The following is a 14,209-nucleotide window of genomic DNA, read 5'->3' on the forward strand; positions in this document are numbered from 1 at the left end:
GGTTACACAGGTGTGGCTCTTCCTGGCACCTGAACAGCTGAGCAGGGCTGCAGAAAGACCGTCACACTACAGGGACATTTCCATGGGCCCCAAAGCCCCCATGTAAGCAGCAACAGCCAGGGCTGGAGAGAAGGGTGGCCAGAAAAACATCCCGATTCCCCAAAGACAGCACAGCCACACCCGTTGCTGCCTCCAGCCACCTTCAATGAGCTCACCCAGGCAGCCGCTGGAGAGCCAGCCCCCTCTCTACCCAACCTGCCTTATGCTGGGAGCAAAGGCAGCTGGCCAGATCTGCAGGGGCTCCAAGGGCCCCAGCCCAGGACGCACCATTTCTCTGATACACTACGAGGTGGGGCCTCTGCGCTTGGCAGTTGTTTCTCTGGTGCATATCTCCAAGGCTGTAAGTAGCTTAACCACATCTCCAGAACCTGCAGGAACAAATGGGATGTTTAAATGTATGTTTGCACTTAAAGTCGGGCTTCAGGCCTGGGTACAGCATAGAAATGGCATTGGTCGCATTCGTTGATGATCTCTGGAGGGCTCGGGACAGGGGTTGCTCCTCTGTCCTGGTCCTATTAGACCTCTCAGCGGCTTTTGATACCATCGACCATGGTATCATGCTGCACCGGCTGGAAGAGCTAGGGGTGGGAGGCACCGTGTTGCGGTGGTTCTCCTCCTTCCTCTCCGACCGGTCGCAGTCAGTGTTGGCAGGGGGGCAGAGGTCGACCCCGAGGCCCCTTGTATGTGGGGTGCCACAAGGGTCGGTCCTCTCGCCCCTTCTGTTCAACATTTATGTGAAGCCGCTGGGTGAGATCATCCGTGGTTTCGGGGTGAAGTACCACCAGTACGCTGATGACACCCAGCTGTACATCTCCACCCCGGACCACCCCAATGATGCCCTTGAAGTGATGTCCCGGTGCCTGGAGGCTGTACGGATCTGGATGGGGAGGAACAGACTCAGGCTCAACCCATCCAAGACCGAGTGGCTGTGGTTTCCGACATCCTGATATAGTCAGTTGGTGCCCTCACTGACTATTGGGGGCGAGTCATTGGCCCCCACAGAGAGGGCTCGCAACTTGGGAGTCCTCCTGGACTCACGGCTGTCTTTAGAAGAGCACTTGACGGCTGTGGCCGGGAGGGCGTTTTATCAGGTTCGCCTGATTCGCCAGTTGCGTCCCTTTCTGGATCGGGACTCGTTAAATACGGTCACTCATGCCCTTGTCACTTCCCACCTGGACTACTGCAATGCTCTCTACATGGGGCTCCCCTTGAGGAGCACCCGGAGGCTCCAGCTGGTCCAGAATGTGGCCACGCGGGTGGTTATGGGAGCGACGGGGCGCTCCCATGTGACCCCCCTCCTGCACGAGCTGCACTGGCTCCCGGTGGTCTTCCGGGTGCGCTTCAAGGTTTTGGAGCGCTCCATGGCTTAGGACCGGGGTATTTATGAGACCGCCTTCTGCCACCAGTAGCCTCTCACCGACCAGTATGCTCCCATAGAGAGGGGCTCCTCAGGGTGCCGTCGGCCAAACAATGTCAACTGGCGGCCCCCAGGGGGAGAGCCTCCTCTGTGGGGGCACCTGCCATCTGGAACGAGCTTCCCCCGGAGATACGGAGGATCCCGGACCTGCGCGCTTTTCGCCGTGCCATCAAAACATTTCTTTTTCAGCAGGCCAGCCTGGCCTAACCTCTCTTTTAAACTTTAAAAATTTTTTAAATCTTAAATTTGTCTTAAGAATTTGGGGTGTTTTAAATTTCGTTTTCCGGGCCAAATTATTTAATCGTATTTTAATGCTTTTTAACATTTATATTATATGTATTTTATCTGGCTGTTCACCGCCCTGAGTCCTTCGGGAGTAGGGCGGTATACAAATTCAATTAATAATAATAATAATAATAATAATAATAATAATAATAATAATAATAATAATAATAATAATAATAAAGCTTTCTTCATCAACCATGTTGCGAAGTTACGGTTAGGGATACCAACATCCATCCCACGAAGTGGATGGGGTTACAAGGTTGACTAGATCTGAACACCAAAAGTTATGAATACTGAAACTACTTTTATTACATATAGGCTTATGGTAATATGGAATAGGACAGCTCACATGGCCAACTCACCATGGGGCAATTCACCAATGCAATTTAATTATTTAAAATAATTAAAAATTAAAAAGATTATTTTAAATTTTGTCATTCACATTTCATTCTGTCCCTCCTTTTTTAATGATTCTATTCCATTATTTCTTCAATATTAGTGTAACTCTTATCCCGCGGCGAGTTGGCTGTCTGTGTTGTCCTAGACTCATAGTAACAGGATCTTGGACTTCCTCCGCTGCCTTTACCCGAAAGAGAACAAAGCGAGATCCAGTGAGATGCTTTCTCAAACTCCTTGCTTTGGCCCGAGATTCCTCTTATCTGCTTGCTGTCTTTCTCCTCTTCCTCAGAGTTATTCTCACAAGGGCTTCGTGTTAGAGGATTATCTCATCATAGTAAACCAGGCTCTTGAAAATCATTTGAATATTTCAATTGTTCAATTATATTCCCAACATTGGAATTTATCTAATTTAACAGATAGAATTTATCTGTTAATAAATTTGGACTTACCATACCACCTACAGAATTGCTAAAAGGGTTATCAAGTGTCCCTGGAAACACTGGGGTACCCCATGAAAATGCCTCTACTAATGGGAAGGAAAGACTCCACACTGCCCTTTTGTAGGGCCAAGATTTAATTAACAGGTTCAATCTGGATTGCAAATGTTACATGCCATGGTAGTTATTGCATTTCCTCAGGTCTCTTCTTTGTTTTGTTCACTGTTGTTAGCTGCATTTTAAAGAGTCATTTCTCTCATTCCCTCATCTTAACTTCCAATACAAAACTTGTTAGTTTTCCATCTTTTGGCTCTTTCAATTATATTTATGGTATATAGACCACATATTATTACTTTAATGAAGAACTGATATGTAATTTAATAATTTCTCTTTATGTGGTAACTATACTACTGATTATGATTAGTATTATATAGGATAATTTACTGTAGAAGCTGAGTGATATTTTTAATAATCTTGGGTTTTTTTAAAGCACCACTATTATTTTACTGACTGAGGCTGTGCAACCTGATCCTGCTTTACAAGGCATGGCAGAACTTCCAAGACTTCCTAGAAATTAGCAGTACTAATTCCATCAATGCTCTGAAATTCAAATCCTCACCCTGAAAGGACCAACATCCAAATGGTACTTACAGCTCTGAAAGACGCATCCAGAGGCCAGTGACCAAAGCAGTGCTGAAGAAATATGTAGAGTTTCTGCTGAACAAACCGAGGGATCACAATCCTGCAAAGATACCCCACAGAGTTAGCCAACCGATCCCTATAAGGAAAAAAGCACTTTGCCCCAATGAAAGGTGTTGCATAGGAGACAGCTATACTTCAACTGACAGGCCAGCTTTAGGCCTGTTGTAATAGCAGAGTACCACACATGAAACAGTGATCCCAGTTGGAGGAAGGAAGATCCTGATTAAATGTTAGATAAGATCTCCTTAAGGCAATTTGACAAGGCACCAGCATCAGCTGGACACCCAACTGCCTGGAGGGCTTTCATTTGGATTATTCCAGTGACTCGAGGCCTCAGTGCCTCCTTCCAACTCTGACTTCCTGTCAAGCAAGTATCTTAAGAGGCTAGTTGAAAGCTTCAGTTCTACAGTTCCTGGAAAAATAACAAACCAAACTTTACCTTTTGGTTTATGCTGAAAAATTCAGAGGGGAAGGGAAGTTGGGAAAGAGAGCTTTACGAGTTTGGGGGTAATTTTTTTCTTCTCTTCAAAGAGCAGAATTGAGTTTTGATGAATACTGAATCAGGGAGCTGCTACTTTAGACTATCGGCTCAAGATGATACCAGGACTAGGGTTCCTCCACAGTTTCAAGAGCCCAGAATTTCCTCAGCCCAGAGACCATTTTAACAAAAAAAAAAACAACGTACGCTCAACCAAGCTGTATGCCAAGGCAATTTGATTTAAATCAGACATCTTCTATGTGTCAATATCTTATAAAGTAGCCACACGCACCCGTCCCCCCATCTTAAATGCTTCAGACAAAATACACCCAATAACTTCCAATTTTTGGTTAGCTTCCATAATCCCCAAAAATCTTTCCTTCAATCTGTCTATATTTTCTGTGGCGCCCAAAAGCGTCCCAGACAGTTGACCGCAGGAAAGTCAAATAGAAGAAATACATCCTGCCTCTTATTTATAGCGTATCACTTTATTATTATTATCTCTTTTATTCATTAAACATGAAACTCAGTCAATTGAACATTCAAAAATGTGTCACAAATACCATTGACTGGTGCTAATGGTTGATACGGGTTGCTGCCAGCGTCCTAGGTATCGACCAAGTACCTTCTTAAAATGCACGATGTCAGTAGTGGCTTAGCCTCCGTGAACGAACCCAGGCATCTACCATCACAAGCTGACAATGTCGGCAGCATACACAGCCGTTACTATAGCTGTTGCTGTTGAAGAACCCTTGCACAGGCCTGATGATGGCAGATGAGATTCTGCTGAAACGTTGCCAAGATACTCTCAATCTTACACGGGAAAAGACCCGAATACACCAAGACTTGCATACCTGTACCCATGAAAATCTACATATATATATGAATGTATTTCTCTTTAGCCAGGTTCTTCCTACGTAAACCAAGATTTTTATGCAGCCCTAGTTCAGTGCATAAAAAGGGCTGCATAAAAATCTTGGTTTACGTAGGAAGAACCTGGCTAAAGAGAAATACACATAAAGACCTACGAAAAGAAAACAAACGTGTGTGTGTGTGTGTGTGTGTGTGTGTGTATGATGTATGTGTATATATGTATGTATGTATGTATGTATGTATGTATGTATGTGTATATATATATACATATAACCTAGGGCTGAAGAACAACTAAGTTTACATAGGTAAAACCTGGCTAGAAAGAATATGCATATATATATATATATATATATGTTTTCTCAGGTTTTCGCGGGTGTTTGTATGTAGGTCTTTGGTTATTCGGGTCTTCTCCCACGTAAAATTGGAAGTGTCTCGGCGACGTTTCGACGAAGTCTCATTCGTCATCTTCAGGCTGGTGTTCTCGGCTCCTGGAAGCACGAAGCCGAGAACACCAGCCTGAAGATGACGAATGAGACTTCGTCGAAACGTCGCCGAGACACTTCCAATTTTACGTGGGAGAAGACCCGAATAACCAAAGACCTACATATATATATATATATATATATATATATATATATATATATATATATATATATATATATATGTCTTTTTCTTTTTCGTAGGCTTTTATGTGCATATTCTTTCTAGCCAGGTTTTACCTACGTAAACTAGGTTGTTTTGCAGCTCTGGTTGTTATTGATTTAATCTTCAATTTGATTCGGTCTGGGTCTGGTAAAAACTTAACAGTTCAAGTTCTAATCAAGGACCCAGGAGCTACTATTATTACTGTTATTAATTTGCAGGTTCAGTTTGCAGTAAATGTATATTTTCAAAATGATTTTTTCCTGAAATTAAGGCAAAAGATTTCCCAATGCACATAAAATGGGTAAAGTGGTCTGTCTGCACAGAAGTAAACTATGCTTGCTGAAGTACAGAGTATACAAAAAGATGGACATTTTAGCTTCCACATAGTTAAGCACATTTGCCCTCACACCACTGAAGAAGAGGCACCTACGTGAGAACGAGAAGAGGGACCTGGCACTACAGAAAACTGTTCTTTTGTTGGATTCACACATCTTTTATTCAAAGCTCAGGAAAATCAGTACCGTTTCTCAACCTTGGCAGCTTGAAGACTTCAACTGCCAGAATTTCCCCGCCAGCCTAGCAAGGTTGAGAAACATTGTTCTAGCCAATCTCCCAGCAAAAACCCAGGTTTTATTTTCTCTGTTAAGTACAGACCTTTTGAATTCCTCTAGTGGACTGGCGGTGTGGGAATGCCCTGAAGGAGAAATCGGTTCTGACTTTACGCTGTTGCTGAAGGCGTGTAGGTGCTTCAGCAGCAACCGGATAACCAAGACGTGTTCTTCAGTGGCTTTGAAAGACTCCTAGATTGAAAGCAACAGCAGAAGACAAAGACAAAGAAGGTGAAGGAGGAGGAGGAGAGAACTAAAGTTAGGTCCCCACCACAAAGGAAGTCCAGAAGAGGCACAGAAAACGCACCCAAACCAAGAACATCCGCACGTGCGCACACACACTCTCTCACACACACACTTGAACCTCATCTGGGGCTAACTGATTCCATGGCTAAGTCAAAAACTTGAGCTCAGAAAGAAAAATTGGTTGCTACTAAGGAGGGAGCAATTTTTGCCCAAAGGAGAGTGGATTTGGCCAGCTCTTCCTACTTCCTGGACACATGAGCCCCAGTGGATGAACAGACAAGGAGGGTCGTTGGGAAGGACCAAGTACAAGTAAGGGGTCTTCTACGTCTCCTCCTGAGCGCTCTCCCCCACCTTCTATTTGAACATGAGCTTGGAAAGCCAATGACCAGGGGGAACAGGGCTCAAGATACCTCATGCAAAAGAGCCCCATCCTCCCTGCCTCTCCTTGGGGCCTTGGAATCCTGCCGATTAGCAAAAGCCAATCGACTGAATTCATTTGGATACCTTCTCCTCGATCAAAATATTGTTACCTACAAACTATTTTTAGGAGGGGAAATTTACCGTGTGAGGAATTCACAGGACTTTGCAAAGGATGGGGTTTTGAATCGTTCATGCAGAAGAACAAGGGGCCTCTGGGTCAGACAAGTTCAGGCTTATAGATAACTGCTATCATACAGCCACACCCTAACACATGGGGAGTTTGAGGTAGACCTTTTCTTTTACATGGACAACCAAGATGTAAAATGGTATCAAACCCCGTAATAGGGCTCTTTGACTTGAGCTAGTTAACCATCTCCGTGACTCAAATTACATAGAACAGACCCTAAATGGTTTGGATCAGCCTTCCATCCTTCCAAGTTTGGAAAAATGAGGACCCGGATTGTTGGGGGCAATAGGCTGACTCTGTAAACCGCTTAGAGAGGGCTGTAAAGAACTGTGAAGCGGTATATAAGTTATGTGCTATTGCCATCACCGCCAGCTTGCTACTCTCAATTGAGGAGGGCTGCTGTCCTTACCTCTGAGCCGCAGGGACTCCAGCATAAAGAATAAAAGGCCCCCAGAACGGCTGGGCTGACCTACCAGGCTGGGCCAAAATGAATCTGGTTTGGTTTTGGCTTAGTGTGAAACAGCTATGTGGCTTGAAAACCGTGGTAGGTGAGGGGCAGAGCCCACTCTAGTACAAGCCATAAATCAGAGCTCATGGCACCGAGTGGTAGGTAAAAGACTCTTTCTCAAGAGAACCATAGATGTTGGCCACAGATGTTACGAAGGAAGAACTAAAGGATGCAGAGGATCTGATCCCAGCAGGACTGGCTGTGAGGAATTCACTCACAAGGCTTCCTCCTTAGGGTCACACCAATTAGGATGGGATAGGATTTTTAGCTGTGAGCAGCTGGCTTTGGCCAGAAGTGAACTGGTATCCCTCCCATGGATACATCTCTCAAGCCCAGAGGCCTGGGGTGCTCGCCTTCTCTTCCGAGGAGCATCGAGGGATGTGGGCACATGGAGCAAAGCAAAGACCAGCAGGCCCATTTCTTGGCCTGAGTTTCTCCTCAGCTGTGGCGATTCCAGCGACTTCTTGCTGTGGCTGGGCTGCTCCCTCCATACCGCCCTAATTCTCCTGGCCTTTAATCTTGCTGGGTGGTTATCTAACACCACAGCAGCAACTATTAGCGCAATGGGGGCTGAAGACCCTGGCCACTATCTCATGTTCCTGAGAGTCTCTGGAGAGCTACCCCCAGTTATTGTTGCTGCTGTGGGGAAAGGGAAGAGTTATTTGCCTCCTTTCTGCCTTGCAGGTTTTAGGTGCCTCCATTTCAACAGGTGTTTTGTTTAAAATACATAGAATCAGGAAATGAAATGAAATGAAATGGTGGAAATACTTGATATGTATGGAGGGCCTGGTGGCTGGATTGGACAGGATGGATGCTGGATAAAGAGAGTCGGTAGTGGAGAACCTCCAGCTGAGAGACAACAGAAGAAGGGATGGGAAAGGGGGTAGGGGAGGGGGGGGAGAGAGAGAGAGAGAGAGAGAGATGAAAAAGGAAAGAAAGAAAGAAACAAAAAAACAGTGAGAACAGACTCAGGCAGATGGGGATGAAAGACAAGGGATGAGTCCCATGGAGTCAACCATCAGCTGTGCCTGCAAAGTAACACCCTCTGGCACACCCCATGTTTTTGTCACAACCAGCCCTAACCAAGTTCTGGCCACCTGTTCAGCTTGCACTGTCCTAGCCTAGAAATTAATCCTAGCTTGCTTCTTGCCTCTGAATATTCAAAACAGGTAGGAGGCAGAACCGTTACAAAGAAGGAAGGAGATCTCTGGAGGTCACACACGAGGGTGGGTTTCTTGGTGGGATAGGAAAAATCACTGGATCCCTCCAAGGACTTCTTGTGGGAGAAAATACATCTACAATAATGTGAAGCCTCACTTCAGTAACTGTGCGACTACATCTGAAGACTTCCTTAGCAACAAATCAGAATCCATCAGTTTGACTTGGTTCTGTTCATACGAAAGACTGCTGTTGCAGTTGTTTAAAATGTGACCCCAATAAAAGAGAGGAAGTGTTGGTTCAGGGTAGAGTAGTGGTGCTGCAGCTGTTCTCCTGCAAATTCCTTCCCCTTCCTCTGTAGTTTCCCCGCCCGTTAAACTAGAAGCGTCTCAGGGCACACGCTTGCCACACCTGGCCTTAATGATATAAATGATATGAAAATGTAATAACACAGAACACTCCAGAAAGGCTAAATTTGAACCACAGGGCTTTCAGGTCTTTTCTATCCAGATCTCTTGCACAATTATTTTGTTATTTTCAGGTCCAGAACTGGCAAGTCCTACAGACCGCAGAGAAGCAGCGCTTCTTATAAGAGCCTTGATAGTACAGTGGTTTAGTGCACCCTGTCATTAACACAGCTGCCTGCAATTTCTGCTGGTTCGAATCTCTCCAAGGCTCAAGGTTGACTCAGCCTTCCATCCTTTCTAAGGTAGGTGAAATGAGGACCCAGTTAGTGGGGGCAATAAGCTGACTTTGTATAAAATATACAAAAGAATGAAGGCTATTGCTTAACGCATTGTAAGCCGCCCTGAGTCTCCGGAGAAGGGCGGCATATAAATCAAATTTTTTTTTAAAAAAAAAAGCAGCCTCTGCCATCAAGGATAGACCGCCCATAAGTTATCCAGTTCTGGAAGAAACTCAGGGTGGGAGAGAACAGCAAGGCAGCCGTCTACCACTTGATTCACAGGAGGACATGTTGACTCAGTCTTCCAACCTTCCGAGGTGGGTAAAACGAGGACCCAGATTGTTGGGGACAATATGCTGACTCTGTAAATGACTTAGAGGGAGCTGTAAAGTACTGTAAAGCAGTATAAAATCTAAGGGCTATTTCTATTGCTATTGTAGGCTGCACTTTGGCAAGGAGTTAATGGCCAGTTCAAGCATTCTTCCCCTATATTATAGCGTATAAAATTGTGGGCCCATCACCTAGAAATACCCTGAAAATGAGAAAACCAAGTACCAACATTACTGCACAGAACAGAATCACTTTCACATATAGCAAAGATGTAATATTTCACTTTTGCAGAAACAAACCTATGTCCATCTGACGCCTCGTTCATCCACTCCCCCACCCAAACCAGTTGGTGTGTCTGGAGAAACAGCAGAGTCTTTCTGCACCTCTGGCTGTTCACTTCCAACTTCTGAGCATCAGCAGCACTTAAGAATTCAGCAAGTTCTCTCTCTCTCTCTCGAGTGCCAACAGGATGCAGAAGGGCATCAGCGCTTGCCCTGCTCAGCTGGCCAAGAACCCACCAGAGTGGCAAACAAGCCTGGTGCTCACCTCAAGGAAAGGAACTACCCAAGAAGAAGAACCCTGGGGAAACTCTGTTGGCCGCTATTGAAAATCAGTCAGTTAATCAATCCCCTGATCTGCTTGCGGACTCCACTATTACTGCAAGTCCGTCTCTGTTGGAGGGAAGAAGCCAAAAACTGGGCTTCATTGTCAACTCCCAGCCGGAGGGGGGGGGCGCATAGAAATGAAGTGGATCTCTCTGGGATTCTGAGCTGGCAGATAGTCTCAATGACACAAGCCTCCCAGAACAGCAGGGCCGCCAGTCACGGCAGGGGTTACTGTCACGCTGGTGTGGTGCAGGGCCCAATTTTTCACGCTTGGAAGCTGGTAACGGTAAAGCTGAACCTTGGAGAGGACAGCGACTGAAAGGGGATAACTCAGAGGTGGTGGGGAGAAGGGCGATCTCCCACCATGGATGGTGGAACCCCCCAAATCCAATGTAAAAGAGACCGGCTGTCAGAGCCAGGTCTGGAGACGTGACGGCCCGAATGTATAATGAGGAAGCAGAATAGTGAGAAGCGACAAGAAGCATCGGTGAAAGGAGTTTTACAAGTGGCGAAATATCCGAACTATCTCAGTGAAACTGTGGAGGTTGCAGACGAGGAACAAAGTGAGTCTCCAAAGAGCAAAAAGCGGTGCCAGTGGTGGGAGCAGAAGGAAGACAGACAGAGTGTGAAAGTGCTTTACGAGCGGTGTTGAGAGGGATTGGATTGTTGAGAAAATCAAATAGAAAGTTGGAACTGAGACTGAGACTGTGAGAAAGTGTTGAGGGTGTGTGTAGGTGGTGAACAGATTGGAGAAAGAAGAAAAGAAAGAATTACTTTTGGAGATAGAGACGGGGGAAGTGTAGCGAAGGGACAGTGACTGGGCAAATCGGAAGAAATTGCCATTTTCAATCTTGGAGAACAGGATATAGGAGAGAGGGGGAAAAAGGAACTGTGACTGAGACTGAGAAAGAAAGAATATTGGTACTTTGGAGGAAGATTTATGGACTGGAAACATCAAACAATTCATGGGTATGGATTGGTAATGAATTTTTAACCTACCCCAGTGAGATCTATAGAAAACTTCGGATTTAATATTTAATATAATCTTGGAACTTGATATTTAAGATTTAATATAAATAATACTAAACCTATTTATACTTTGTTACCTTTTTTTGATTTCTTTTTCCTTTTTTATCACTTATTGGTCCCTCTTATCTTTTTTCTTTAGATATTGTTAAATAAATATTGATTATAAATAGTAAATAAAGAACAGTGATTTATATAATTAACTGAATATAGAAAACAGATTGATATAATTAGTTGGATTAAAATGACAAATTATATTGTATTTATTTATGCTGTAATTGTATTTGTATTATAATAAGCTTAGAAATAAAGACTAGAGATAGAAAGAGATATAGACATAGACTGGAGTAGTAAATTAGATATATATGGTGTTGTGGAATAGTCTCCTTCAAAAAATGAAAATGTCAAATAAAACTACTGTCACAAAAACGGTAAAAAAGACAATTTCCATGACAGCCTCCCTGCAGGTCAGAAATTAATAACAGATATGCCAACTACTGAAAAATTAGGATCAGCATCAACTGTACAAAATATGCAAACCTCACTGACCATGATCCAAGAGGTTATGATGAAAATGCAGGAATCTATTAATAATAATCATGAAGAAATGAAAGGGGAAATGTGTGAGGTGAAGGGAGACATAAAGAAATTAGATAACAGAATGGAAAAGATTCAGGAATCAATAGCAAATAATGAACAAAAAATAAAAGTAGTAGAGGCAAGAGCAGAAAGAACCGAAAAGAAATTGGAAGCTGCGGAGGAGAGATGGATAGCGGCAAATAAGGAGTTGGAAGAGACAGTAATACATCTTGAGTTAGAGAAATTCTCCCACTATTTAAGATTTCAAAACGTAGTAGAGAACAAAGAGGAGGAGCTCTACAAACTCATGACAGAATTGCTAGCAGAGACGTTGCATATGGATAAACAGGAACTATGGAATAGTATTGACAAAATATATCGAGTATATACAAATTACGCAAGATGACACAGACTATCATGTGAAATCCATGTTAGGCTCACAAAGAAATCAATACGTGATGAAATTTACAGAAAGACAAGAGAAGACCAATTGACTTATAAAGGAAAAGAAATTATAATACTCAAACAATTACCAAAAAGAATTCGAGATCAATGTAGGAACTATCAATTTCTCTTTTCCAAACTGATTAAACATAGAATAATGTTCTGCTGGTTAATACCAGAAGGTATGCTGATAAACTGGGAAGAGTAGATACGGTAGAAAAGGCCCAGGAATTTTTTGAGCAATGTTTTGGGGAAGAATTAGACAGTAGAGAGGAGTTAGAAACAAAGAGCCAAGAAGAACAACAGACAGAAGAAAACGAACTAGCCCGAGAATCAAGAGAGCGGTTAGATACAGAAAGTCAGGACAGAGAAGGGGTAAGAACAAGACAGCAAAGGGAATTAAAACTAAAAAAAGAAACAAGGACAAATAAGTAATTTAATGGAGGAGGAGATGAACTTAATATAAATTAACATAAACAGATTCAATGCACTGATAAAATGAAGACAAATAATTACTAAACTTCAAAAATTGCATATGGAAATAATACGCTTACAAGAAGTGCATATCCCAAAAGGAAAAAGTGGCTTTTTGGAAACCCCCAAATTAGGAAAATTATTTGTAGCATTGGCAGAATCTAAGAAAAGAGGGATAGCAATTTATATAAAGGAAAGGTTAAACCCCAAACAAATTTATGCAGATAATGAGGGAAGGACACTAATGATTGAAGTTTTAATAAAACAAAAAAGAATATTAATTGTAGTTATTTATGCATCTAGTACAAATCAGAGAGTAATATAGTAAATTACATAAACAATTAACAGAATTAGAGGCAGCTAATCTGTGCATATTAGGTGACCTCAATGCAGTGGTAGATCCCAAAAAAGATTATAAAACCGGAAAAAAGAAAAAATCATGAAAGGAAAATATTACCAACTGCATTCTTTGAATTGGCCCAGGATACATGGAGAGAAATTAATTCCCCCCAAAAAGCAATATACTTTCTTCTCTAACCCCCAAAATTCGTGGTCTAGGATAGATATGGCGCGGATGGACCCAGAAACAGGAAAAGACATTGAAGAAATAGAAATCACAATTAATACCTGGACAGACCACAACCCAATAAAAATCAGATGGAAAGGAGAAGTCAGGAGGAAAGGACGATGGACCATGAACCAAAGGGTAGTGAAAGAAAAGAATTATATTCAACATATAGAAAAAGAACTAGGCCCTTTCCTAAAAGAAAGTTGGAATGAACAAACCACCATTCAAAATTTATGGGATACAACGAAAGCCTATGTAAGAGCTCTATCGATAGCATATATAATAAGGAAAAACAGAATTGAAAAGAAACATCTTACAGAACTCCAAGGAAAATTGGTAAAATTCGAATCTAAATTACAGGACTCGTTAAATACGGTCACTCATGCTCTTGTTACTTCCCGCTTGGACTACTGCAATGCTCTCTACATGGGGCTCCCCTTGAGGAGCACCCGGAGGCTCCAGCTGGTCCAGAATGCGGCCGCGCGGGTGGTTATGGGAGCGACGTGGCGCTCCCATGTAACCCCCCTCCTGCGCGAGCTGCACTGGCTCCCGGTGGTCTTCCGGGTGCGCTTCAAGGTTTTGGTTACCACCTTTAGAGCGCTCCATGGCATCGGACCGGGGTATTTACGAGACCGCCTTCTGCTACCAATAGCCTCTCACCGACCAGTACGCTCCCATAGAGAGGGGCTCCTCAGGGTGCCGTCGGCCAAACAGTGTCGACTGGCGGCCCCCAGGGGGAGAGCCTTCTCTGTGGGGGCACCTACCATCTGGAACGAGCTCCCCCCAGAGATACGGAAGATCCCGGACCTGCGCACGTTTCGCCGTGCTCTCAAAACTTTTCTATTTCAGCAAGCTGGCCTGGCCTAACTCCCCTCTTTTAAATTCTTAAATTTTAAATTTTTTAATTCGTGATTTTATAAATTGGGTGTTTTAATCTGTGTTTCTGGGCCCACCTGAAGTCGGGAACAGGCCATTTCCAGCCTCCAGAGGGCCTCTGGGGGGGTGGGGAAGGCTGTTTTCACCCTCCCCAGGCTGCAAGAAAGGCTCTGGAGCCTGGGGAGGGTGAAAAACGGGC

General features: G+C 43.7%; 1 protein-coding gene across 2 annotated transcripts in view; it reads right to left on the minus strand.

Annotated features, from left to right (window-relative positions):
- The window catches only part of SMPD4 (sphingomyelin phosphodiesterase 4), a 35,784-nt gene that overhangs the window by 6,460 nt on the left and 15,115 nt on the right, over positions 1-14,209 (minus strand). Inside the window, exons 10-13 of one of the 2 annotated variants that reach the window (XM_070950775.1) lie at positions 8,034-8,114; positions 5,951-6,096; positions 3,250-3,340; positions 328-428 (exon numbers count right to left, since the gene is read on the minus strand). In XM_070950775.1, the coding sequence (XP_070806876.1) occupies positions 328-428; positions 3,250-3,340; positions 5,951-6,096; positions 8,034-8,114 (419 nt within the window). The remainder of the gene's footprint in view (positions 1-327; positions 429-3,249; positions 3,341-5,950; positions 6,097-8,033; positions 8,115-14,209) is intronic. The other variant, XM_070950776.1, reaches the window with a different exon arrangement.

The sequence above is a fragment of the Pituophis catenifer genome, unplaced genomic scaffold (genome assembly GCF_029215685.1).
Source record: "Pituophis catenifer annectens isolate HBS135680 unplaced genomic scaffold, rPitCat1.0.hap2 SCAF_10, whole genome shotgun sequence".
NCBI lineage: Eukaryota > Metazoa > Chordata > Lepidosauria > Squamata > Colubridae > Pituophis > Pituophis catenifer.